The 26,704-nt window shown below is 37.0% G+C and overlaps 1 protein-coding gene across 1 annotated transcript in view; it reads right to left on the minus strand.

Annotated features, from left to right (window-relative positions):
• Nucleotides 1-11,649: 11,649 nt before the first annotated feature.
• LOC150085172 (protein-tyrosine sulfotransferase 1-like) overlaps nucleotides 11,650-26,704 on the minus strand; it is a 112,045-nt gene continuing 96,990 nt past the window's right edge. Inside the window, exon 6 of the mRNA XM_090373061.1 lies at nucleotides 11,650-12,330. Within this exon, the coding sequence (XP_090229187.1) occupies nucleotides 11,946-12,330 (385 nt within the window). The 3' untranslated portion in view covers nucleotides 11,650-11,945. The remainder of the gene's footprint in view (nucleotides 12,331-26,704) is intronic.

The following is a 26,704-nucleotide window of genomic DNA, read 5'->3' on the forward strand; positions in this document are numbered from 1 at the left end:
GAAAACAATAAAGGACCCAATACTGAACCCTGAGGGACTCCACTAATAACATTAGTCCACGATGAGCAGTGTCCATTGATTACCACTCTCTGTCTTCTCCCTCATTGGTTTTCTACACAGTAAACCAGTTGGTTTACTGTGTAGAAAAATGAAACTAATTTCTATGACAGTAAGGCACCTCTGTAGCCAGGTGGGAAGGAGCAGCAGTGCGTAGCACATGCTTCTTGATTAGACCGGGGTTCAAGCCTGCAACCACCAAATACGGAAGATGTGGAAAGGTTAGGGAATGACCACCACATTTCCCGGTGCAATATGGCCTTAGTTACTAATGCTCCTAAAAACCAAATGACAACTATGACAGTAAACTCCTCCCGTAAGTCTGAAGCTTTTTAGCCCTAAATCCTACGTGTATTAAAGTTCTTTCTTAATCATCTTTATTGCTCTCTAAATTGAGAGAGACGGGTATCATTCCTGGGTGTCTGGAAGGATGAAGGCATTGTGACTGACTCATGTTTTTCCAGTGATGGGATCCTTTGAAGGGACCATTCAACTCAAACTGATATACATGCAATGCAGGGTTAAATTATAGAATTCAGCCTTCTACCCTCACAATCATTCAGGACATCTTTTTCTCACCTAGAGAGGGCTAAAGATGGTCCTATAGGAACCTGCAAGAGGCCTCTTTGTATTTCTTCCTACTAAACCAGCTGGAAAAATCCAACAAAATCCTTCAAGAAAAGGCTAAAAAGCAAACTTAAATCACTAAAAGAACAAAGAAGAAAAGACACCTTAATTATACAAGTTAAACCCCAATCACTCAAATAATACCAAGATCTTTGCCGGTGTCAAGATTCCCCAGCTCGACACATCAAGTAGCAACAACACTCATGGGCTGAAGTCTAGTTGGCTAGCAAAGCCATTCCTAGAGGACAGAAATTCCTCAAGAGAAGCTCCTCACAGTTTTGGAACTTGATCCATCTACATTTCCTACTTCAACAAACGGTATGCCAGTGAAAATGGATCAAACAGCCAAGCTGGCTGAGATTTTACCAGGTTGTAGCAGACCTTGCAGATCACTTTGATAAACCTCCCCTTTGATTGTTCCAACCCTCTTTTCCCTGACCATACTAGTTTGGTAAATTGCTTAGCCAAGTTGTTTAATTTGAAACACTTCAACTGGAGTTATGTTTTGGTATCCTGAACTGTGAATGAATGAACCAAGTGTTATACAGTCAGTTCTGCTATAATGTGCATTTTCGCAATGCAAATTTCCTCCAATGCGATTGTTATATATTAGGGAACAATGTGACTATAATGTAATTTTCACGTTGGCTCATGCGGATTTCCTCTGCGATTAACACCAGGTGAATGCAGCGACCTGCAAGCAATACATACAACTTTACAAAGCTTAAAAAATGTCAAACTTCAAATGTGTGAGATCTATATTTCCCATTTACTGTAATTGTATTGGTCATAGACACTGTTATCAAACTTATCGTTCGCTTTATTCACAAGATTTTCTGTTCGAACAGAAATTTTGTGAGCGGAGGAACACATTTCTGGCAGTAACTACCATAAAACAATTTGCAGTTCTCAGTTTACTGGGCTTCTCTGTTAGCGCAGTCTAATTATAAACAGGTAGTAAACTCGATCTTATTGCATTTGCAATAATACCAATAGCTGGAATTCTGTCGGTTTTTACGTTATGGTGAGATGCATTTTCCCTTCCTCTTCAATCATATAAAAAACAATTTTTCAGAATCTTCTCTTTTGTGCATGCTGTGTACATCGTTATTGATTGATCATCTTTTTTACTATGCAAAAAAAAAAAAAAAAAAAAAAAGCCAGTGAACAGAAATATCAATCAAGCAAAATATCTTGTCATGGTAAAGTACTATATTAACTGTAATATTTATTTATTTATTAGAAATTTAAGATGTTTAATCCCATGTAAGCAATTTTATTGCATTTCCAACTTTTTTTTTACTGTTTTACTTACCAGACTGAACATTTTTTTTTTTTTTTTTTGGGTGCTCTGCCCATCCATATTTTTCCCATACGCTCTGTTGTTTTTAATGCGTGAAATACCACAATGCAGAGATTTTTAGGAACACATGTACTGCATTATAGCAGAACTGACTGTACTGTTTTAAGTTTATATAATTATTTTAATGAAAACCAACATACAAATATTATGGGCTACATATTCAGAATTTGTTCCCCTTCCACCCACATAAGCATTTTTCACTTCTTTTTTTCCTAAAAGAAATGAAAATGCTGGAAAAACCTTAGCAATTCTTGATAATGCACCAGATAGAGTAGATAAACTGGCAAATATTTTAGTAATATGGTAACAATGTTTCCCCCTCCTAACTGCTGACGAATGTGATTTAGCTAATCTAATTATGGTAAAAATTTTGTTCATGAAGTAGGTGCAAACTGAAGATATCGTGAAGTACATTGAAAAAAAAAAAATTCAATCCAATAAGGCACAATGATGCTATTTTACATTTTAACATATATACTGAATTGGCTGTGGAAGATGACATACCAGATCCAGCTTTTACGTTAACCCCAAGAATGTGCTTCAGAGAAGAAATTAAGTAATGAAAAACAAACAAAAATTTTGATTTCTTTATTAAAAAGTGAATACTATATTGTGTAATGCTTATGTAAATCAATAATTTGCTGAACAAAAAATGCTTTAATGTTAATTTACTGTACATAAAATGTTTTCATGTTATAATCCCACTGATCCGAATGTTTTGGTAATTCAAACATTCCCTTGAATTACTGTTCAGATTATGACAGCTGCACTGTATTTCTGTATTCTTGGTGAAAGAGTGAGACCTTGTGTAGGTATAAGCATTTAGATATGTTTTTAAAATGCTTTGCAATTATGCATTCAACTCTGGTAAATACTGTTATGATGGTCACATCTTCTGATAGGATTGTCGTTTTTCTAATGATAAATTTGTACTTACGAAAATAATGATCAAGGTGCAAAAGAAAAAGTCTATTGAAAAAAACATACATACTTAACTTCAATCACTAGATTCTTTTGCCTTTGAGGAACCCCCAGTTTTATTTTTCTCTAACGCATCAACTTGTCTCTTCAGCAACTCAGTTTCATCGAGTGATGCACGACACAGTTATAGATCTGTATACTCCTTTCATTAGTATTAGCAGAGGCATACGATGCAAAAAAAGCAAGCTTATGCAGCATCAGCCAAAAAAAAACCTTCCCATTTCACCCCTCCTTTCGTTCCAAATGCCTGTCCAGCTAAGCCTTAAATTCATTTAGGCTATAAACTTCCACAACAAAAGATGGAAGTCTGTTCCACCAATCAACTACCCACTGGCTAAAGGCAAATTTTTGCAAATCTATTTTACAACTGTCTTTCCCCAATTTGAATCTGAGCAAGAGGAAGAATCCCATCAGCATTCAACTTGCTCAACCCATTCAAGGCATTATACACCTCAATCAGATCACCTCGCAGGTGCCTACTCTCCAGGCACTGCAATTTACAGAACTTTAGCCTTTCTTGGTAAGAGCACCCCTTTGTTTCCCTCACCTATCTTGTTGCCCTTCTTTGTACTTGTTCTAGCAACTCTACATCCTTCCTAAATAGGGCCTCCAGACATGTAGACACTACTCTATGTATGGCCTGACCATTGCCTTGTAAAACTGGATAATCACCTCCCTGTCCCTGCTAGCAAAATTCCTATATATCATTGATAAGGCTCCATGACCTGCATTGGCAGCCCCTCAGCATAGCTCAGCAAACTTCATATTTCACTGCACAATTACCGGCAAGTCTTTTTCACTCTCCACTGCCCTGAGTATAGTACTACACAAGTAGTTGCTCTTGACATCTCAAAGGCTTTTGATCATGTTTGGCATAAAGGTCTTCAAAACAAGCTTCCATCTTATGGTTTGCCAACTGTTTTTAGTAATTGGTTATCCAGTTTTCTCTAAGGGTGATGGTAGATGACTCTCTGTCTTCTAACTTCTCCACTAATGCCAGTGTCCCCCCACTCTTTTCCTCTTGTATATTAATGACCTTCTTCCATTGACTGGAAATCCTATCCATAGTTTTGCCGATGGTAGCACATTGCATTCAACTTTCCATTTTGAGAAACCTTTTAACTTCTCGAAAATCTGCAATCAATTCCTTAAATGCCGATCTTCAGGTAATTCTCCAGTGGGGCAAAGACAACTTAGTTGATTTCAACCCTTCTAAAGCTCAGTCTTGTCTTATATCTCGCAAAAAGGATTCTTCTGCTCCTATGCTTATCTTTAGTGACTCTCCGATTTCTAGACAAAATGATATATCTCTTTTGGGGATTACCCTGACTTCTAATCTCTCTTGCACAAGCACATTACAAATATTGCTTCCTCTGCATCTAAAAAACTTGGTTTTCTCTTTTGCTCTCAGCGTTACTTTTCTTCCAAACAGCTGCTCACTCTGTATAAATCGCAAATCCACCCTGTCATGGAATATTGTTCCCACATCTGGGGTGGTGCCCCCAAAACCTCTCTCAGGCTTCTTGATTCCATTCAGAAGAGGGCAGTTAGGTTAATTAATGATTCATCTTTAACAGAGTCTCTCCACTCACTGTCTCACAGACGTACTGTTTCTGCTGCATGCCTCTTCTACAGATACTTCCATGGGCACTGTTCTTCTGAATTGGCTTCTATAATTCCCGTTCTCTCTCTTTCAGAACAGTCCGAACACGTGCCCACCCTTCACCAGCCAACATCCATTTACTGTCCAACTTCAAACTCACAGAACCAACTTTTCATCTTCCTCGTTTATTTATTCAGCTGCCGTTTTCTGGAACAACCTTCATACGTATTTCCTGAAAATTACAGTCTACAGAAGTTCAAGTCCAATATTAACAAATATCTTCTTTCGTCTTCTCAACCTCCAACCCAAGCACGGTACTAAGTACTATAGGTTCTAATACCTCTCATGTTTGGGGTTTACGTAAAAAAAAAAAAAAAACACAGCTGGTACATTTTTCTTGGGTTATTGTTACCCATATGCAATACTTTGCATTTGTCAATGTTAAACTTCAGTTGCCACTTTCCAGCCCATTTGCCCAACTTATCTAGATCCAGTTGAAGTAGCATACTGTCGTTAACAACCTTACCAACCTTTGTATCATCTGCAAACTTGTACATTAAACCTGATATACCTTCATCAATATCATTGATTAATATACAAAACTACAATGGGCCCAACACAGAATCCTGGGGAACTCCATTAATAACATTTGTTCACAAAGAGCAGTGTCTGTCCATTGATTACCAATCTGTCATCTCTCACTCAACCATCCCTTTATCCATTGTAGCAACTTATCCTTAATGCCATACCTCTCTAATTTGTACAGCAGTCCTCCAAGAGTATCAAAAGCTTTCCTAAAATCCAAGTATATGATATCAAAATTACTTTTGGCATTCAGTTCCTTTGTGACCATATCATAGTATCCAATTGGTCAGACAGGACCTCCCTTTAACAAACCCATGCTGTGTCTTAACTATTACTGCAATCTTTTCTAGATCCTGCAGTGTTTCTTTAACCAGTGATTCCATTATTTTCCCCGGAACACAAGTTAAACTAACGGGTCTATAGTTAAGGTTGTAACCTTTTGAACCCCCTTTGTAAATTGGTGATACATTTGCACACCTCCAGTCCAAGGAAGCTCTCATAAATATGAATAAGGGTTTCCTTACTTCCTTTGCTGCCTCCTTTAATATAACTGGATAGATCCTATCCACCCCAGATGCCTTTCTTATGTTTAACTTCAATAATTTCTCCTCCACTTTTGCTCTGTTATTGCAAAATCACATAGCTCCCTGTTAAGAGTGTGATAAACTTCTGGCACTTCCCTCATTGAATAACTCCTCATGTGTGATGTGAATGCAAAATACTCATTCAGTTTATCAGCCACCTCAGCATGATCATCAATAATCAACCCATCTATGTTAAGTGGTCCAATCTGATTCATCCCTTTCCTTCTAGAGTTTACTTAAGTAAAGAAGTCTGTTTTTCTCTGCATCCTTTGCCAAGGATTTCTCGTAATCTGCCTTCGCCTGCCTAACCTACTTTGTGACTTGATTACAAACTAGTTCATATCTGCCATAGGCTTCTGTGTCACCTGATACTTTATATGCATTCCATACATTTTTCTTCTCCGCCACAAGCCTCATTAGTTCATCTGACATCCATTTATGCCTAAACCTTGAGAACAGTATTTCTTAGTTGGAATGAAAAGCCTAGTAGCCTCCAAAATTAAGTCCCTGAAGGCTTCCCATTTAGAATTCAACTTTGGTAACATCATCAGTTGATCCTACTGTACAGAATTTAAAAACTGTCTGAGACCACTGTAGTCACCTTCACGAAAGCAAAAGTCCTTCCCTTTAGCCTTGATGGTAGTTAAATCCTTAAGTAATTCCCAAATCAGTACATTGTGATCACTGTCACCCAGTGGTTCCTTTATCTGCAAATTCTTAATGCATAAATAATCACCGCTGATAATCAGATCAAGAGTATTACTCCTTCTGGTTGCCTCTCGAACATGTTACTGTAGAAAACAGTCATCCAATAAATCCACAAAAGCCCTGCTAGTGTGTGTGAGTGACCAACCAACAAATTCCAGTCAATCTTTGGGAAATTAAAATCCCCCATTATTAAGACTGATTTACTGGCCCACTATTTCTCTGCACAATTGCTCATTATACTCATCAGATTCATTTGGCCTATAACACACACCTACTCTCATTTTCCCTTTCCCAGTGCTTATGGCACACCAGACAGACTCAACATTGCATTGTCCACCAACATCAATTGGATGCACTTCCTTAGATTGTGTTTCTTAACTAACAGCATAACCCCTCCTCCCTTCCTGTCCATCCTTTCTGTACACATTGTTCTCCCCAAATTCCAATTCTGCACTGCTTATGTCTATGTGACACCACGTCTCTGATATCCCAACAATACCTGCCTTGACTAGCACTTCAAGCTCATCAAATTTATTAACTATACTCCTAGCATTGGTGTACATACAAGTACACATGCACCTGTTTCTACTCTTAGTTACCCTAACACAACACAGCCCATGTATTTATTTGTTCCACTATGACTCCCAGCAGTCCTAGAAATCTCCATTGCCTTGCTTTCCGGGCTGCTGCCCATTCTAATAGAAGCAGTTCAAGAATCATTTTTGCCTATGCCTGTGGCCACTGTTAACCTTTTAGTCTATGTATCCCCCCACCCAAGCTAGCAGTTTTCCGACCCGTCTTAACACTGCCTTAATAGCATCAGAAAATATTCTTGCACCCTTTCTATTTAAGTGTACCCCATTCCTGTAGAAGCAGTCTCTCCTGTCAACAAGTACAGACCAGGCTGAAAAAAATTCTACCCCTTGAGCCTTGCACAATCTCTCCAGGGCTGAATTGATCGAGAAGGACACACTCATCATAATCCCTCCTATCGTGTCTGGGCAGAATTGCAGACACTTTCACATTCAAACCTAACTTGTGACTTTTTTTTCAACATTGACCTGTACTTGAGTAAATCTGCAGATCTCTTACTCTTAATGTCATTAGTTCCAATGTGTACAACAATATCACCTTTTGTGCCCTTAAAAGACGATATCTGCTCTAAAACGTCATCAACTTTTGCCCCTGGCAGACATACCCTGGTCCTGTTCCACCTATCTATCCTTCTTGCATAGTATATTCCCCATCTCCTTAACGATAGTCACCAACAATAACTAGTTCCTTTGGGACCAGTGCAATATCTTCGAGATTGCCTGTGTTGCCTGATGCACAGGAGTGAGCTCTGCCATTGAGCTGGGCAGCTGAGAGCTTGATGGGCCCCTCATATTAATTTCTTTGAGGGCATTTACCCTACACTTCAAGCTCTCATAGATGCCCATCAGAATGCTGAGTTGGCACCTAATTTCTTGACACCCTAGGCATTTAGCACATACAAAGACATCCTCCTTGGCTAGATCATGTTCCGTTTTAGAAAGTTCAGTAAACATTTCACATTTCGCACATTTTTTGAGACTGATGCGTTGGAGAATCGCCCCTTCATTTCTCCCCCAAGTCACAGCACTCTTGCTAGACTGTGATCTTTTCTTTGCAGCTCTAGTCTGGGTCATGATTAAATACAATTTAATTAATAATGAAATTTAATAAGATTAATAATATTTTTGATTAACTGACAATACTATAATAAGCTAACTGATTCCTAATTGAGTGCTTCGTATTACGCTATCAGTTCCAGATATATAGATATACGTTACGCTATTTCTTATCGACTACAATATGGTGGCTAATTCAACAATATTGGTGCCAACACCGGGAGTCGTAACTTCCAAAAATAGTAACTAACAAACTCTACTAAACCTATTTAATATCTCTGTAAAACACAATGTAGTTTTACAGAGATATTAAATAGTTTTACAGAGATGTTAATTAACAAAGAATACTGTAAAAATTAAAAATACTTATCCCTTTACAGCAGCCAAAAATCCACTGACTGTTCTGTTCCGCGACTAGAGTGCCCTAATCTGAGACAATAGAAAAGTATCATCAGTTGAACTAGGTTTGTTTAAAAACAATTACTTGAAGCCATTCCTGTCTAATTCAGGCTATCCTCAGTTGTGGCATTTTGACCCAACCTTGTATTAATCAATTTTTTGTTCATTATTGTTCAATTAGTATTCACCTTCACATCTATATTATTTCTGAAGCCTTGTGGATTAACTCAAGACTTTAGAGAATCTGCAAAGCTAAAGGGAGAAATTTTTAATAGCATGGCCCACACTTGTAAGTAGAAGGAATTTATTTTTTATAGATGTTACTCATTTAAACAAAGGTGGTGCAAGGATTTTTGCCTGTGTCATTGAGATACTTTAAGGCTTCAGGAAAACTGCTGGTTTGTTGGGGAGGTAATATGGATCTGCATTTATCTGATGATATGGGTCAAAGTAATACTTTCACTCACCTCAAGAATTCTTGTTTGTTGCCACAACAGCCATTGTTGGGAAGCTGTTCTGAGAATAGCAACGTTTCAAATGCGTGAGAAGGTAAAACTAGGGAAGCAAGCCTAAATAATATCAAAGAGGTGTGCCAGGGTAGTAAAACTATAGAAGAATACTTAGTCTTAAATTTGTCCACAGTAATGTCAGGATGTTGTTAACCAATTATGTTAGCATTAATTGTCCTAACCAGACTTCAAATTTAGCAATAAAATGGCGAAATTCAAACTCCTGGTTAGGACAACTAATGTTGATGTAATCAAGATAACAGAAATGTGGTGCCAGTCAGAAGAAATTGGGGATGACGAGTTCCATTGTGGTGTGTATAATGTATTTAGGGAAGACAGGAGTAGTGGGGGGGGGGGGTCATGCTTCTTATCAAAAGCAGCAAGAGAGAGCAAAAAAAAAAAAAAAAATTTTATCTTGGTGTGAGTTAGTGGTAAGCAGTGGTATAAGAGGGGGAATAATCTACGGACCAGAAGATTGTGAAGAAAGTCTTTACATGCAGGTGAAATGAGCAAGAAAGCATAAATGCCTTATTATGGGTAATTGAAATCTGCACTTAACTGATTGGAATAAGTGAGAGGGGAAACTCACTCCTACTTATTCCAATCAGTGGGAGTTGGTTTGTGGGAAAAAATTTTTAAATAAACTTTATTATTTGTACTAGCATGCTACAAAAAAATACTAGGGGTGAGAATATTCTTGACCCCATCATTACTGATAAATCAGATAATATCACTGGGCTAAAAGTACAGGAACCACTGGTAGATAGTGATCACTCGATCATTAGTTGGAAGATGAAGAAAAAAGATGTTGCAGTAGTTTAAGGTATAGGCATGGGTTTTAATTTCAGAAGAGGGAACTATGACAGTTGTCATAGGTGCTATATGGCAAGTATTAATTGGGCAGATTGCAGAGGGAGGGCGAGTAAATATATATACCATTAAGAAAATGTTCCATGAGGAAAATTCCAAATGGATGAACCTGTAGCTGGCCAGTCTAATAGAGCAGAAATACATAGCATGGGAAAGTTAGAGTGATGAAAAGTACTGAATGTTATAACAGCTACAAGCCAATCTGTAATAGTACAACAGATAAGGTTAGAGAGGCCAAGGCTGCATATGAGAAAGCACTGGCTGAGAGAGCAAAGAATGGAAACAAGGAATTTTTCATATGTGAATACAAAGATGAAAATGAATCAAATCAGACCCTTGTGTATTAGGTGTCACTAAGGCTTAGATAACCCAGCTGATGTTGCTGATGAATTGAATAGGTACTTTATATTGGTATTTACTGACCTTTCCCGCCTGAAGTGAGACTGTGCGAGTGAGGTTGAGTCATTTGAAATTAGTGATTTCGAATTTACTGACTGTTTATTTGAGAAAGTTTCGACCAAAAAGGCAAGTAAGATTACCAGAGTTTGATGAGTTTGATGACATATACCCAATAATTTTGAGGGCTATGGTCAGAGAGTGTATTAACCTAGTAAGGTTAATTATGAGGGAATCATTGGACTTGGGAGAGATTCCTTTGGACTGGAGAAGTGCCAACGTTTCACTAATGCATAAAGTTGGTAACTGTAAACCAGTTGTTCTGACTTCAGTGGTAAGGAAAATCTTAGAAGTAATGATTAAGATTGCAATCCAGGGACATTAGAAAGAAATGGCATTCTGAAGGACACACACATGAAAATTTCAGGGTTGGGTTTGTTAAGAGAAAATCATGTTTAACTATCCTAGAAACTTATGAAGCTAGGTGTGGGGAACAATTATGACATAACTTATCAGGATTTTAACAAAGCATTTGACTCAACTCAATGAGAGTTACTGTATAAGCTGGACCATGTTGGGATTACTGGAGAGATTCTAAGATGGACTGCAAGTTGGCTGGAGGGCGGAAGGCAAAGGTTTGTGATCAATGGATATTCTTCAGATGTGATATCAGCAAAAGTGAGACTGTATGAGGAAAGACTCCGATTATGTGGGCTACAGAGCTTGACAACCATGCACCTCAGAGGTGACCTGATTGAGGTTTCTAAGGCTTTAAGAGGGGTTAGCAAAATGAAGTGTAATTTTCACTATTATAAAGAACTAGGGCCATAAATTCATATTACAGGCAATGAGGTTTAGACTATATTAGCCAGCAAGCTGTTGATTACTGGAACAAGTTGCCTTCACAGATAATTGAGGCTGACAGTTTGAATAAATTCAAAGGTCAACTGAATAGTTGGCCTTCGAACGTGTTGACCTGTGTGAGGAGGAAAATGCATCATTTCTATTTTCTTACCTACTTTTTTTTTTAGCTGATAGAGCAAAAGCACGTAGCTCCCTTGCACTATATGGCTATACTAATACTAACTGTGTATCTGGTCTAGAATGCAGATCTGAGATTCAGTTTGGACAATTTTCTGTCTATACTTGTAAACGTTTCTGTCTATACTTATACTAGGCTACTAAATTAAAATGGTGCTGCAAAGGACCATTTCTTTATATGCATTTACTCACAAAATTCTATACTGTACATAACATTCTATTATAAATCAATATTTATATTTTAAGTATATATATATACAAATCTGGCCCACTCATTTGACAATTATGAACATTTAATGAACTTTCACACATTCTATTCAAGATGACTGTTCATTTAAATTTTACTTCTATAATAATTTAAGGGTGTAACGCTAATAAAAATAGTGTGACCAAAGTTGCCAATAAAAATAACCTCACACTATGCATTTAGTGTCCTGGTATTACGTACAAACATACACCATACAGATATGATATGTATATAAGTAAATTCTTCATAATTATGTCCATGGCACATACACACAAATCACTGTTTGGGGAGGCTGGGAGAGTATATTCACAATCACATCAAAAAATTCACCTTGTTTCTGCTAAGTGCTCTAAAATGTTAGTATCTCTATTTAACCTTAGTAATTTTCTGCTATTTCCTTTGGTGACTGTACTATTTTTTTGCTTCTGACGTAGAGCATCACTACGCAAGGCTTCTCGCTGTTTCATAAGTTCAAGCTCTTTTGCTTCCCAAACCTTCTGATTGTCTTGAATGTCTTTTGTGTTACGCACAACAAACGAATCAGGTCTACCATAATCTGGTGGATTGGCATTTGGATCATATCCAAGATTTGCTAACATTGGAGCAATATTTGCCATATCCTGAACTACATCTTCAGGAATATGGCCAACCCATTTGGTCAAAGCATGCATGTTGATGGGTTTTATTACTTGATCAGACGACCGTTCTAACCTGAAAAAAAACAAAATATAAATTAGTGAAAAATGCTATACAAAATTTACTTTTAAAATAAAAGTAAAATGGAAACAAACTATAAAGAATCTGTAATTCTTTAAGAAATTAAAGCAGATTACACTACAGACAGGTTTTTTTTCCAACAATTTTAAATAACTGCTATTACACATAATGCTTTTAAATTTAAAACTAAACTATGCTTGTAATTCTACAAGTGAAGTCTAACAAAGTATTCACTAAACAACCCCATTGATAACATTCTGCAACCCCAACAAAGCTATACTGATTGATAATATCTATGCCTAGAATACCACTAAACACAGGTCTCCGTGCTTATTGCTGGCTGAATGCAAACCTGAACCCTGGCAGCAAGCCACTACCACAAAAGAGTACTTGGGAATTAGATGGTAGATGACTCTCATCAACTGGTGCAATACCACCACTTTGCTTATTGGAGGCTTGAAGTGGTGGAACCCATGTTTAGTTTCTAGAGCTAAGTTCCGGTCAACCCTTCCCTATCTCTTCCATCATGCAGTATGTTTGATGACTTTTGAGGTTATGATGAACATCGTGGCGAGATCCAATATTCCTTACATTTCCAGGGTACAGCTCTAAAACGGTGTTCACAGGCTGGCCACTAATTAGTACACTGGACCGAACCTATTGGTAACTCTCTGGGAGGCTTCCGGATCAGCTAGTGTATAATCTTGCTACCTCTACTCTGCCAGATAGTGACTGGAGGGAGTCCAAGTAGTGTGTATGCGGGGAGCGTTGTCGAGGCCACGTTATGTCAAGGATCTGGGTATATTCTTACCATGTGTACGGCATATCCAAAAATTTCATTACTTTATACAGCATGTCCCACCCACTTTCTCTTACTATTGAATACACTATGAATTGTAAAACTAATAGAGCAAGCTTATCTGCGAAAAGATCTAAACCTCCCAAGCACTTCCTAATTCATTTCAAAAATATACGTGGTCTCAATTCTAATCTTAACGATGTCCATTTTCACTTGCAGTCTGCCAAACCCCATGTACTTTTTCTGACAGAATCTCAGTTATCCGTTGATTCAACTACTGCTCATCTCAGATGCCCAAATTATTCGCTGTGTGATTCCTTTCACCTCAAAGGTGGTACTTGTGCATATGTCCGTTCTGATATTCCCTGTCAGAGACTTGGAAATTTGGAATCTATTCTCTTTGATGTTCTCTGGCTTAAAATCTCTCTACCTCATTGTGTAAAATTCATCTGTTGTCTCCACCGTTCTCCAAACTCCACTAATCACTTGGAGCTTTTTTGACTTCCTCTCTTTGCAACTTGACTTTCTCCAGTCCAACTTTCCTAATAGTGAGGTAATTTTCCTTGGTGATTTTAATGATCACAACTCCAGCTGGCTTCCGTTTTCTAGTCACACTGACCCAGCTGGTCGAGATGCTGAGGCTTTTGCAATTACTAATGACCTTGCACAGATTGTTCATTTACCTACAAGAATACCGGACAATCCTAATCATACAGCCAAAACGCTTGATCTTTTTCTTGCAAACAACCCTTCTAAGTACACGGTCGAAGCGAGAGGTCCTTTAGGTACTTCAGATCACAACTCGGTGATTGACTCTTCTCCAATGGAGCCTTTATCTCATGGCTATTCCCAACCTCGTGTTGTTTGGCATTACAAGAATGCAAAATGGGATGACCTGCGAGATTTCTTTTCCTTGGTCGGATTACTGTTACAAAACTTCTGATGTCAACGTTTGCTCAGATCGTGTCAGTGAAATTATTCTTGCAGGAATGGAATCCTTTATCCCACACTCCACTTTAAAATCTCGTCCTTTATCTAAACCTTGATTTTCCAATAAATGTGCTAAGGCTGTTCAAGAGAAGAATGTTGCATATCGTAATTGGCTTGTTTCTAATTTTTCAGTTTCATTTTCTGCCTACACCAAAGCTCGCAACAATTGTAAAGCAGTTATTAATCAGTCCAAACTAGAGTTGGAACAGGCTAAGAGTAGAAAACTTGCCCTAATGGTAGCCGAGCATTCTGGTCCCTTGCCAAAACTATTGGCCGCAACTTTTGCCCACCTCTGTCCAAACCAGATGGTTCTGTTGTCACTTCAGCCAAGGATAAAGCTGACCTGCTAGCATCCCATTTTTCTTCCAACTCATATATTAATGATCTTGGTAAAACACCTCCCACCATTCCCAACACGCTACATTCAATGCCTCCTGTGGTCTTCCGTCAAAAGGATGTCAAGGATTTTGATGAATCTTGATGCTAAGAAAGCTCCAGGTCCCAATGGTATTTCTCCACTTGTTTTCAAAACCTGTGCTCCTGAACTTACTCCTATTCTACGGTGCCTTTTTTCACTTTCTTATTCCAAAGGTGTTTTTCCTTCTGCTTGGAAATTTGTATCCAGCCAGTTCCTAAAAAGGGTGACAAATCCCTCCCATCCAATTAACGTCCCATTGCAATTACTTCTACTCTTTCTAAAGTAATGGAGAAATCAATTAACCGCCAACTCTTAAACTACCTAGAAACCTTCTTTCTGATCAACAATTGCCAGTATGGATTCCATCAGTGTCGATCCACTGGTGATGTTCTGGCTTATTTTACCCATTTATGGACTAATTCAATGGAAAGGTTCGGTGAAAACACAAGTAGTTGTGTTTCACCGAACATCTTGACATCTCAAAGGCTTTCGATCATGTTTGGCATAAAGGTCTTCTTAACAAGCTTCCATCTTATGGTTTGCCATTAGCTTTTAGTAATCCAGTTTCTCTCTGAGAAAACTGGATCAGAGAGAATTATCCAGTTTTCTCTCTGATTGCTCACTGAGGGTGATGGTAGATGGTTCTCTGTCTTCTAACTTCTCCACTAATGCCGGTATCCACAAAGGTTCGGTTCTTTCCTCCACTCTTTTTCTCTTGTATATTAATGTCCTTCTTCCATTGACTGGAAATCCTATCCATAGTTTTGCTGATGAAACCACATTGCATTCCATTTTTCATTTTGAGAAACCTTGCCCTGTTCAATCAGCTTCAACTTCTCGAAAATCTGCTACCAATTCCTTAAATGTCGACCTTCAGGTAATTCTCCAGTGGGGCAAAGACAACTTAGTTTATTTCAATCCTTCTAAAACTCAGTCTTGTCTTATATCTCGCAAAAAGGATTCTTCTGCTCCTATGCTTATCTTTAGTGACACTCCGATTTCTAGGCAAAATGATATCTCTTTTGGGGATTACCCTGACTTCTAATCTCTCTTGGCACAAGCACATTACAAATATTGCTTCCTCTGCATCTAAAAAACTTGGTTTTCTCTTTTGCTCTCGGCGTTACTTTTCTTCCAAACAGCTGCTCACTCTGTATAAATCGCAAATCCGCCCTGCCATGGAATATTGTTGCCACATCTGAGGTGGTGCCCCCAAACCTCTCTCAGGCTTCTTGATTCCATTCAGAAGAGGGCAGTTAGGTTAATTAATGATTCATCTCTAACAGAGTCTCTCCACTCGCTGTCTCATAGACATACTGTTTCTGCTGCATGCCTCTTCTATTGATATTTCCATGGGCACTGTTCTTCTGAATTGGCTTCTATAATTTCCGCTCTCTCTTTCAAAACAGTCTGAACACGTGCCGTTATCAGCCAACATCCATTTACTGTCCAACTTCAAACTCACAGGACCAACTTTTCAGCTTCCTTGTTTATTCATTCAACTGCCATTTTCTGGAACAACCTTTCTTCATAGGTATTTCCTGAAATTTAGTCTACAGAAGTTCAAGTCCAATGTCAACAAATATCTTCTTTCGTCTTCTCAACCTCCAACCCAAGCACGGTACTAAGTACTATAGGTTCTAATGCCTCTCGTGTTTGGGGTTTACATAAAAAAATAAATAAAAAAAAAAGATGTATAGTTGAAATTAAGTCCAGATATTTCTAGAGAAAGTTCTTTGACACCTATGACAACATAGTGTGAATTAGCAGCAGAGCAATATCTGTGTTAGCATGGTATCAATCCTTCATCAGATGCTAGAGTTTTCATGTCAAAAGTGGTGACCTGGGGTGTTCCATACAGTCCAAATTGAAAAACTCATAACATAGCTGTATGTGTACCTTTCATTCATTTTTTTTTTTTTTTATCCTGCATGCAGAATTTCTAAAATATTACCTGCATTGGTCACAGTGGTATTCTTTAAAAAAATCACTTTATAACCTAATTGGTCACAGGCTGACTTTCACACCTCAACCTTATAATTCAGGTATGCATGCACACCGAGCTTTGCATCAGAAACACCTAGTTACTTTGTGAGACCACCTTTTTGTCCATAATAAAGCCCACACATCTTGGCATGGAATCCATAAGGTGTTGGTGGATATCCTATAGTAGCTGTCCATGCATTGCACAATGTGTCCAATAATGCCTGCACATTATCAGATGAATGGTTGTAGCATCGAATGTCCTTTTTGTAGTAATTCCCAAACATGCAAAATTGGGTTGAGATCCAGCAGCCACAAAAGGATGGAGATTTCATTTTTATGTTCCTGAAACCAGTTAGCAACTTGCTGGACCTTGTGGCATGGAATGTTTCATTGATAGACATTAAAATTGTTTGGACAGTCATCATGAAGGAGAGTATTCAGTCAGCAATAATAGAAAGGTAGGCATTCCCATTGAGCTGCTCACTAACAGTGATCAGAGGATCCAAGGGCATGCCATGAAAAGTCCCAAACCATGACAACAGTGCATCCAGGTGCCATGGTTTTGTGTTGCTTGCTCCAAATTTGGATATGCCCATCAGCATGACAGAGTTGGAAACAGGATTATCAAACCAGGTGACTGATTTCCACATGCCAGTGGTCGAGTGTTGGTGCTGACACAATGGCTGTTGACTGCCATAACCTATACACGTTAATGTCCAGCACATATTCCATGTGGATATTTTACTATTCCTTATTATGAGAGATATGAATGCCAAAGTAGGAGGTACAGAAGAAATGGGAATAGTAGGTTGATTGATTGAGTTGATGTTTAATAGCACATTAGCTGCTGAGGCCATAATGCACCAAGTCAAGGGAATAATAGGAAATTTTAGACTAGGCACAAGAAACAATAGAGAAGAATGTCTGATATAGTTTTGCAAAGAAAATAAATTTGTGTAATGAACACATTTTTAGAATGTGGTCTTTGTATATAGGCTTCTTTGTGCCCCAAAGAAGGCTATATACATGGAAAAGTTCAGGAGATGTCATTGGAAACCAAATTTACCACAGGTAAACCTTGTATAACATGGTAGTTAGGTTCCTATAAATGTTGTGTTGTGCAAAACTGGGTTATTATATGGGACTAAGAAAAAAATACAAAGGGGGGGGGGTTACGTTCCAAAAGCTAACAAAAATACACCATTCTTCTACTCTCCTTAAAAAATCAGTAATCTGGGTTTGTTTACTTTTGCTTGAGAAATCTTTTGAATTTTATTGTATAGAACTAAGCATTTTTTGAAACTCCCTTTTGAACTTTGGGCTCCTTTCATTCAAGAATCTGCATTCAAAAAATAAGATTCTAATTGCTCAGTTAACTTTATGCCTTCCTGTAGTACGCTTTTTAGTGTAAAATTTGGAAGTTTAGAATTTTCATCTGCACTATCATCCTCTGAATTGATTTCGTTTTACCTCGGATGCCATTTCCACCAAATCTGCTTTGCCAGTCTCTTTTTCTACCAGTAATCATATCTTTTTTTAAATTTTTTTTAAGAGCGTAGGTGACTAAGGCCATGTTACTATGTGTATATTGTCTATAAATTGCGTGTGTCCTGAGGTCGATTTTCTGTTTTGCCGGACGAAAAACCTGAGATTCTGGGAGAAAAAGCCATGCTACCCTTACCTGAGCCCATCTAACTCAGCCACATTGTGAAAAAGACCCATAATAATTCCTCCCTTCATCGACGGGATTCAAACTCAGGTCTTTTCCACCCTGTGTGTGTGTGTGGAGGAGGGTGATTCTATCAACTGTGCTACCCACAAGGACTTCAGTAGTCATATCATCAAAACCTTCCCCTCCTACCGACGTAGCAAGTTTTACTATTGCACCGATTCCCTTTTCTGCCAGTACAACCAAATTTCCTGAATTAACTGACTCTGGCCATAGATTTTTCCACGCGCATTTAACATTGATGGTTCTACTTCTTTCAGCAATAAAGCTATGATTCCGATACAGTCCACAATCGAGAAATGTTTCCATGCCTCCATTACTTCAATAGATTCAGAATCAATTTTTTTTCAAAAATCCATTGTAAAGATTTTCTGATGGAATGAGTTTTAAAGGTGGATATAATGCCTTGATCTAATGGCTGAATGAAATAAGTTGTATTAACCTAGTACAACTGTGGTGGTACGAACAAAACTTCAACATTTGAAGGACTTAAATCTTTTGGATGGCCTGGTGTGCTATCCAATAGTAATAAAACTTTGAAATCTAGAGTTTTCCACAAGTTCAATAGCACAGAACGTAACATGGGGATTTCTCAATATTTTTTTGACTAGCGAGTCAACAGCGGAGATTCAAAATGAGTGGAAACGTTGAAAATTTACATCCAACATAATAGCAGGGTTTCCCCTGCACAAAAGCTCAAAAATACCCTGTTATGCGAGATTTACCAAAATTCTCTAACCGTGTTATGCAAGGATTGGCACAATTTATCAATTGTGGTAGAGCAAAACCATGTTGTAGAAGTAACGTGTTATAAGGGTTACCTATATATCTTAATAAACAAACATTTTAGAAACAGTATCATATGGGCAAAGACCCTGCCAGGAGCAGATATTAATTCAAATATTTATCAGTAATAATAAAAATCAAGCTAAAACTGAAAAACACAGCTACAAGTAAGGAATGTGCCATGCAAAGGATCAATAGAGACAAAATAAAGGGCAAGACCTGAGAAGTAAATTTAATGAGGAAATTGGTAGAAGAATAAGAGAAATTTACCTCAATATGATAAGTAGAACACTTCTATGATACTCTCCAGAAATTAAAACAAATAAAAGATTAACAAAAGATGATTAAGTAAAAAATCAATTAAAAACAATTCAAAAATTAATTTTTGAAATAAAATAAAATAAAAAAATAAAATCAAAACACAAATTTAAAAAGTTCAACGTAAATTTTGAAAAACCATTTTCCTTCCCGAATTTTCAACTGTATAGTCGAAAAGCACTGTCAGCTTCAGGAAGGAAAATTGTTTTTCAGAATTTATGTTAAAACTTTGTGAATTGTTTTCAATTGATTTTTTACTGTAATTATTTTGCATTAATCTTTTATTCATTAAATTAAAAAAATAGCAAGGGCTTAATTTTTCAGTATTATAAATGTGAAAATTTCAGTATTATAATACAGTGGATTCCGGTTATTTGGGCCACCGGTTAATCAGGGCAGCCATTTATTTGGGGCAAATCTTAAAAAACAGAAACCAATCGAGAAAATAGCCAGGGTTTACTTCGCTTAATTGGGACAGCATGCTGTTTAATCGGGGCAGGAGACCGCAGTACTGGAGATTACCCTACGATTGTCTCTGACGGTACCACGTGGTTCAGTCGAAATTCTGGAAGTCACAACCATAAAACAATAAAGACAATTAGCAGTCACCTGTTTATTCGGCTTTCTGTTAGTGAAATCTATCATAAACGGACAGTAAACTCGATCTTACTGAATTTGCGATAATGCCGATAGCTGGAATTCTGTGGGTTATTATGGTGAAATGTGTGCGTGCACATGTGTGCATGCACACACACCGGTCTTCCTAAGCTTTTAAACATTCTTTGAATTCATGTTTTTTAGCATTAGCATTAGTAGAGGCATTTGATGCAAGAAAGCAAGCTTATGCAGCATTAGCCAAAAAAAAAAAAAAAACCCACTTCCACTTCACCCCTCTGTTCGTTCAAAATACCTGTCCAGCTGAGCCTTAAACTTATTTAGGCTATCAACCTCCACCACAAGGGATGGAAGTCTGTTCCACCAACCAACCACCCGCTGGCTAAAGGCAAATTTCCGTACGTCTATCCTACATCTGTCTTTCCTCAATTTGAATTTATGCCCTCTCAGGTGATTTTTCTGAGCTAGAGGCAGAATCCCATCAGCATTGAGCATGCTTAAACCATTCAAGGCTTTATACACCTCTATCAGATCACCTCGCTGGTGCCTAGTCTCCAGACACTGTAATTTGCAAAACTTAAGCCTTTCTTCGTAAGAGCACCCCTTTTGTTACGTTCACTAATCTTGTTGCCCTTCTCTGTACTCGTTCCAGCAGCTCTACATCCTTCTTGAAATGAGGCCTCCAGACCTGTATACAGTACTCTAGGTGTGGCCTGACCATTGCCTTATACAATGGAATAATCACCTCCTTATCCCTGCTGGAAAAATTCCTGTATATCATTGACAATACTCCATGAGCTACTCTTGCAGCCCGTCTGCACTGCTCAGAGAACTTCATATCTGCCTGCACAACCACCCCCAAGTCCCTTTCATTCTCTACCACTGTCAGCGTAGTACCACAGAGTTGATACGTTGCTCTGGGGTTGCTGTTTCCCATGTGTAGTACTTTACATTTGTCAATGTTAAACTTCATTTGCCACCTCTCAGCCCATCTGCTCAACCTTTCCAGATCCTGTTGCAGCAGCATAGTGTCAGTAGTGTCCTTGACAACCCTGACAACCTTTGTATTGTCTGCAAACGTGGACATTAAGCTTGATATGCCATCATCAGTATCATTTATAAATACAGAAAACAATAATGGACCCAACACTGAGCCCTGAGGGACTCCACTAATAACATTAGTCCACGATGAGCAGTGTCCATTGATTACCACTCTGTCTTCTCCCCCTCAACCACCCCTTTATCCATAGCAGCAATTTGCCTCCAATGTCACACTGCTCCAATTTGTGTAGCAGTCTTCCATGTGCAATAGTATCAAAGCCTTTCTAAGATCCAAGTATATAATATCAAAGTTATTCCCTGCATCCAGTTCTTTTGTGACTGCATCATAGTATCCAATCAATTTTTAGCACATGTAGGGCCTTCTTCGTCATTTTCCTTGCATTTTCATCGGCATGTTCAAAAGTTTTACATAAACAATACATGAAAAGCATGCGTGGACTGTCTAAATTCTGCATTAAAACCACATTTAGCTTATGATTTTTTTTTACCACCCACACTGTATAGAAAAAAGAAATAATAATTGCTGGATTCCTATTTGGCTGATTGTAATAAAATTTGAGGTGGACTAGAGAATCTTTCTAAAAGAAATAAATATAAAATGTCATAAAAATCTGCCCACTGAAAGTTGAGTTGATACATGCAAATGGATGGAAGGACATGATGAAGACAAGTATTTATGCATATATATATATATATATAAAACCTTATATAAAACCTGGAGTAGTAGTGGAAAGATAAAAATAAATTAGATATGACAAATGCACCACAGTGCGCAAAGCAGCAGCAAAGGAAGCAGAAGTTTATATATGCATGTTTTAATAAATAACAGGTGTGAAGATGGATGCGTAAATTACACAGAATGCCAAAAGCTAAAAGGAAAAGGATAACAGAAATATGAGAAAATGTATGCGTGAAAAGGAAAAAAAGAATGTCAATATCCTATATGTTATGATGAATTAAGTAAAATTATAGGCTGAATTGTAAAGCCAATCAGAGAGGAGTGACCTGTACAATAAAAATGATTAAGTCAGAATGATAAATTAATAAAAGTAATGGTAGCTGGCAGATAAGGGTGGGTAAATTTGGCTATACAGCAAGTCCTCAACATACATAAGAGATACGTTCCAGGACTTCTTGTGTAAGTCGAGTTTTACGTAACTCAGGAATGACTAATAAAATATTGCTGACTAATAAAATATATCTCTGATATGCTAAAATTACAAAAACCACACAATATTCTCAGAAGAATGAAGAAAAATAGTTATATATTTTTTATATATTAGTTATATACAGTAGAACCTGGATAAGAAATTCCCGCTTAAGACGTTTTCCCCTCTACTATGTTTGGTTTCTAAATTCCCAATTTCAACTCTATACAGTAAAATCTCATTAATACAAACTCAGTTTATACAAAGTATTCACTTATATGAAGCACATACCATTCCCCTGTGAAAGGATAGGCTTTTCTATGTAAATATATTCGTTTATTACAAAATTCGGTTAATATGTATTAAAGTTCTTTTTCACCCTGTGAGAAATAAATATTGTCAGAGCAATCTGATTATTGCCCCCAGCCACCTGGCTCTCTACTTCCCGAATGATGGCACTGACTTGTAGAAATTAGTTTTGTGTAAACAAAAGCAGTTTATGGTAGCTACGTCAAGTGCACTCTGAAAAACATCTTTCTGAAGAATGAGTTAAATTAACAAAAGAATAAAGTTTTTCTACGTTGTTTATATGCATTCCCTCGCTCTCCATGGGAATACGGTCAGTTGCAATTGTTACCCCAGTTCAAAGAATCTTTTGCTATCGTATACAGCAATCTATTTTTGTGCCATTTTATCTGAGCTGATGTCTTTTTTCGGAACTTGTCTTTAAATTAATTTAAAATTTGTTTATATTAAATCTTATGGCAACAAAACGTAGACGAACAGAATTAAGCCTGGAAATTAAATTAAAAATTATACAAGATAGGATGGAAAGAAGCAAAACGGACATTGCAAAGGAATACATCCCTTTACCTACTTTATCTACAAGACTGAAAAACCAAAAAAGATTTGAAGTGCATGACACTGGAGTGGCAATGAAAAACAGGAAATGAATTTGTGGTGCAAAACACGAGGAGCTTGAAACAAAACTTTGAGTGGTACCAACAAATGCGAACATATAATTTGCAAATATCAGGTCTGATTTTGAAGGAAAAGGCAAATTATCTAGCTCAGCAACATGGGATTAGCGACTTCAAATGCAGCAGTGGCTGGCTCCAAAGATTTAATGACAGGAATAATTTGGTTTTGCGAAATATTTGCAGTGAGTCTGGATTAGTCAACAAAGAAAAGGCTACAAACTGGTTGTGTTCTGTTTGGTCCAACCTTGAAAAATATGAGGCAAAGGATATTTTGACGAGAGGTTTATTTTAGAATTTGCTGCCAAAAAACATTTGCTGTTCGAGGAGAGTCTTGTCACGGTGGAAAATTAAGTAAACAAACTCACTGTTCTGTTCTGTTATGCTGCAATTCAGACGTCAGTACAAAACTATGCCCACTTGTGATTGGTAAGTTTTCCAAGCCAAGATGTTTTAAAGCAGTTAATTGAGGCCAACAGAAGTGCTTGGCTTATGGTCCAAATTTTTAGTCTTGGTTATCAAAATTGGACAGAAGAATGGCTTCAGAAAAAAGGAACATTTTTATGATTCTAGACTGTTTTACAGCACATTCTGCCGAGACACTTAAGTTGACAAATATTCAGCTGTTGTTTTTACCCCCCAATACCACCAGTTTAATGCAACCACTGGATCAAGGCATTATTTATAACCTCAAGAGAACATATAGAGCCCACCTGATAAGATACTTGATCCACAACATAGGAGGGAATTTGCAGCCAAACTGGAATGTCTTGGATGCTATTTGTAATCTTGTTATTGCTTGGGACAGTATTGTATCAAGTGTAATAATCAATTGCTTCAGAAAGAGTGGCTTTGGAGAGAATATCATCAAAAAACATGGTCCAGCAGATGAATGTGATAGGAATAGAGGAATTTGAAGGAGCACATAGATTTTGCTGAGTTTGAAGAGTTTGTGAAGGTGGATGATGAAGTTGCTACCACTACAACGCCAACACCAGAGCTGCCGGGTACCAAAAAAATGATGTTTTTGTTACCAGCGACAGCGGAAGTGAAGAAGCGTGTACACTGCCATCTAAAAAAGATGCCCAAAATGCATTGAACATAATAAAACATAAACTGTGTTGGCCTGCAGTAACGTTGATAAAGAAACAACTACTGCATTTGATAACATCTGTGCTATAGTTAAAAATGCATATAAGACAAAAACTGTGCAAACATTGGATTCTTTCTTTAAATTAGATCAATTTATTAAAAAGTTAATGGTTTGTATGTCTACTTTTATATTAAGATTGTAATTCTTTTTACTGTGATACTAAAATATTGTATATATCAAAATATATACTGTACAATATTTTCATTCCCATTATTATTTCTTTTCTCTTAGTTTATCTCACAAATAAAATCTTTAAAAAATATATTATTCCTATTACTGTATTGTTAGACAAGGCTTTTGTTTTATTTTATTAATTTATTTTTGATATTATTATTATTCTTAGATGTACAGTATGTACCAAAAAAAAAAAAAAACAGTAAAAATTTAACACTTTTGGGGGACCTCGTTACTACAAACCTCGTTATTAACGTGAAAATTTAGGTCCCTTGAACTTTGTATTAACGAGATTCCACTGTATATTATAATGTATTGTTTTCCTGCGTAAGAAGTTTCCAGAGTAAAAAGTTTTCCTTCATAAAAAGTTCATAATAAAGAATACACAGCGTGTTATTATGATGTTTTCCCAGTTAATGTTTTTTAAATATAGAAATTATTTTATTTTTATATATTAAAAAAATATAAACATTTTGGCAATCGAACAAGTTAGCGCATAGCACCATTTTAGTTTGTAGTAAATCACTGAAGTAAGTGAAATAGCATTGCTTTTGTTACATCTCAAGTTGTGAATGCCTTCACGAGTTGCCCTGATATTGCACTATCTCGAATAAGCAACACATTTGCCACTAGAGAAGACTAATGTTGCTAATTCTCAGCAGACACCACCACCAAGGGGTGGTGATATCTGCCGAGAATCCACTGGCAAAGTGTTGCCTATTTGAGAATCCACTGTCGAAGCGATATTTAACTATTGACTTATTCAAGGTAGTTCAATATCAGGGCAACTCATTGTGAAAGCACTCAGTTTAATGAACAGAATGTTAAGCAATTAGAAATCCTCAGTTTAAAAATGTTTCCCATAAGCAGAGTAAAATATTTATAAATTCTGAAATACTTAAAAATGATTTTTAACTTATGTATGTGCGTCTTTTCATTTTTATTTGTGTAGTTAATATTTCATACCCCTACGTCATTTTCCCTTCTAAGAAGTTTTCCCTCATAAGATGTTCTAAATCTCCAGTCCCTTGGAAAACTTCTTATCCGGATCCTACTGTATTTTTAATTAGTTCAATTAAACACTTTATCTGGTGACTGCGGTGAAGTAGCCAGAGTGGCACATAAGAAAAGAAAACATAAACGGAAGAAAAAACGCATGTTACTGTACAGTAAAAACCGATATGTATTTTGTAGCCTTGGTTATTATAGTTGACTTCATTGGTGCCGATCCTTTCTCTTATTCTGTCTATGTCCTTTGTTATTGTGTCCACCGTTGACACTGGCAAATCTGAATTTCGCACGATACTTTTTGTTATTTGATACATGTTAATATTTGACCATTTTCATATATCCTTATTTTAATTTTCTGATCCAAATCGATCACTTTTCTTTTCTTGGTAAATTTACTAGTACTGCTGTCGCTTATTCTTTTAGTCGGCACCATGATAATGGTCAAAATGAAATTTTCTGTAAAGTAAAGAACTTCACAGGGTTAAGAAGGAACACACTATTATCCCCTCACGCAAGCTCACATTTTACTACAGCACATTTCTGGAGGTCAGTACCATAAAACAATAAAAAGAATTTGTAGTTTCCTGTTTATTGGTCTTTTCCATTAGTGCAAAGTGCAATCTATTATAAACAGGTAGTAAACACGATCTTATTGCATTTGCAATAATACTGATAACTGGAATTCTGTGGGTTTTTAGTTTATTATGGTGAAATGTGTGTTCCCTTCACTGATATCTTCAGTCATAAAAAAAAAAAAAAAAAAAAGAAAAAAAAAAGCATAAATAAATTTTCAGAATCTTCTCTTCATTCCTATTTTTTAAGCTTTTTACTCCATATCTCACTTGTACAATTTGTGCGTGCCATGTTCGTCATTATCAATTGCTTATTATTATTACTTTTTATTGTTTTAAATTTCACAATCCTAAAAAAAAAAAAAAAAAAAATTACGTAAATCTGAATTTACATAACTTGGGCTTACGTAAGTCAGGGACTTACTTATAATTCAAAAAGGGGATAGAGCAAATATGGAATTAAATCAGATGTTAGCAAAAGTAAACATTGATACATGATCAGGTATTTCTTCAGGGGGCTACACCTGATCATGCATCAAGGACTGCATTTCTATACATGTACATAACTGTGGAAGAGAAGAAATTTAAGAACAAATCAAGTGAGGGGAAAGGGGAAAGAAGTATAACTCT

This window comes from Mastigoproctus giganteus, chromosome 5, assembly GCF_048544385.1.
Source record: "Mastigoproctus giganteus isolate SK-2022 chromosome 5, ASM4854438v1, whole genome shotgun sequence".
NCBI lineage: Eukaryota > Metazoa > Arthropoda > Arachnida > Uropygi > Thelyphonidae > Mastigoproctus > Mastigoproctus giganteus.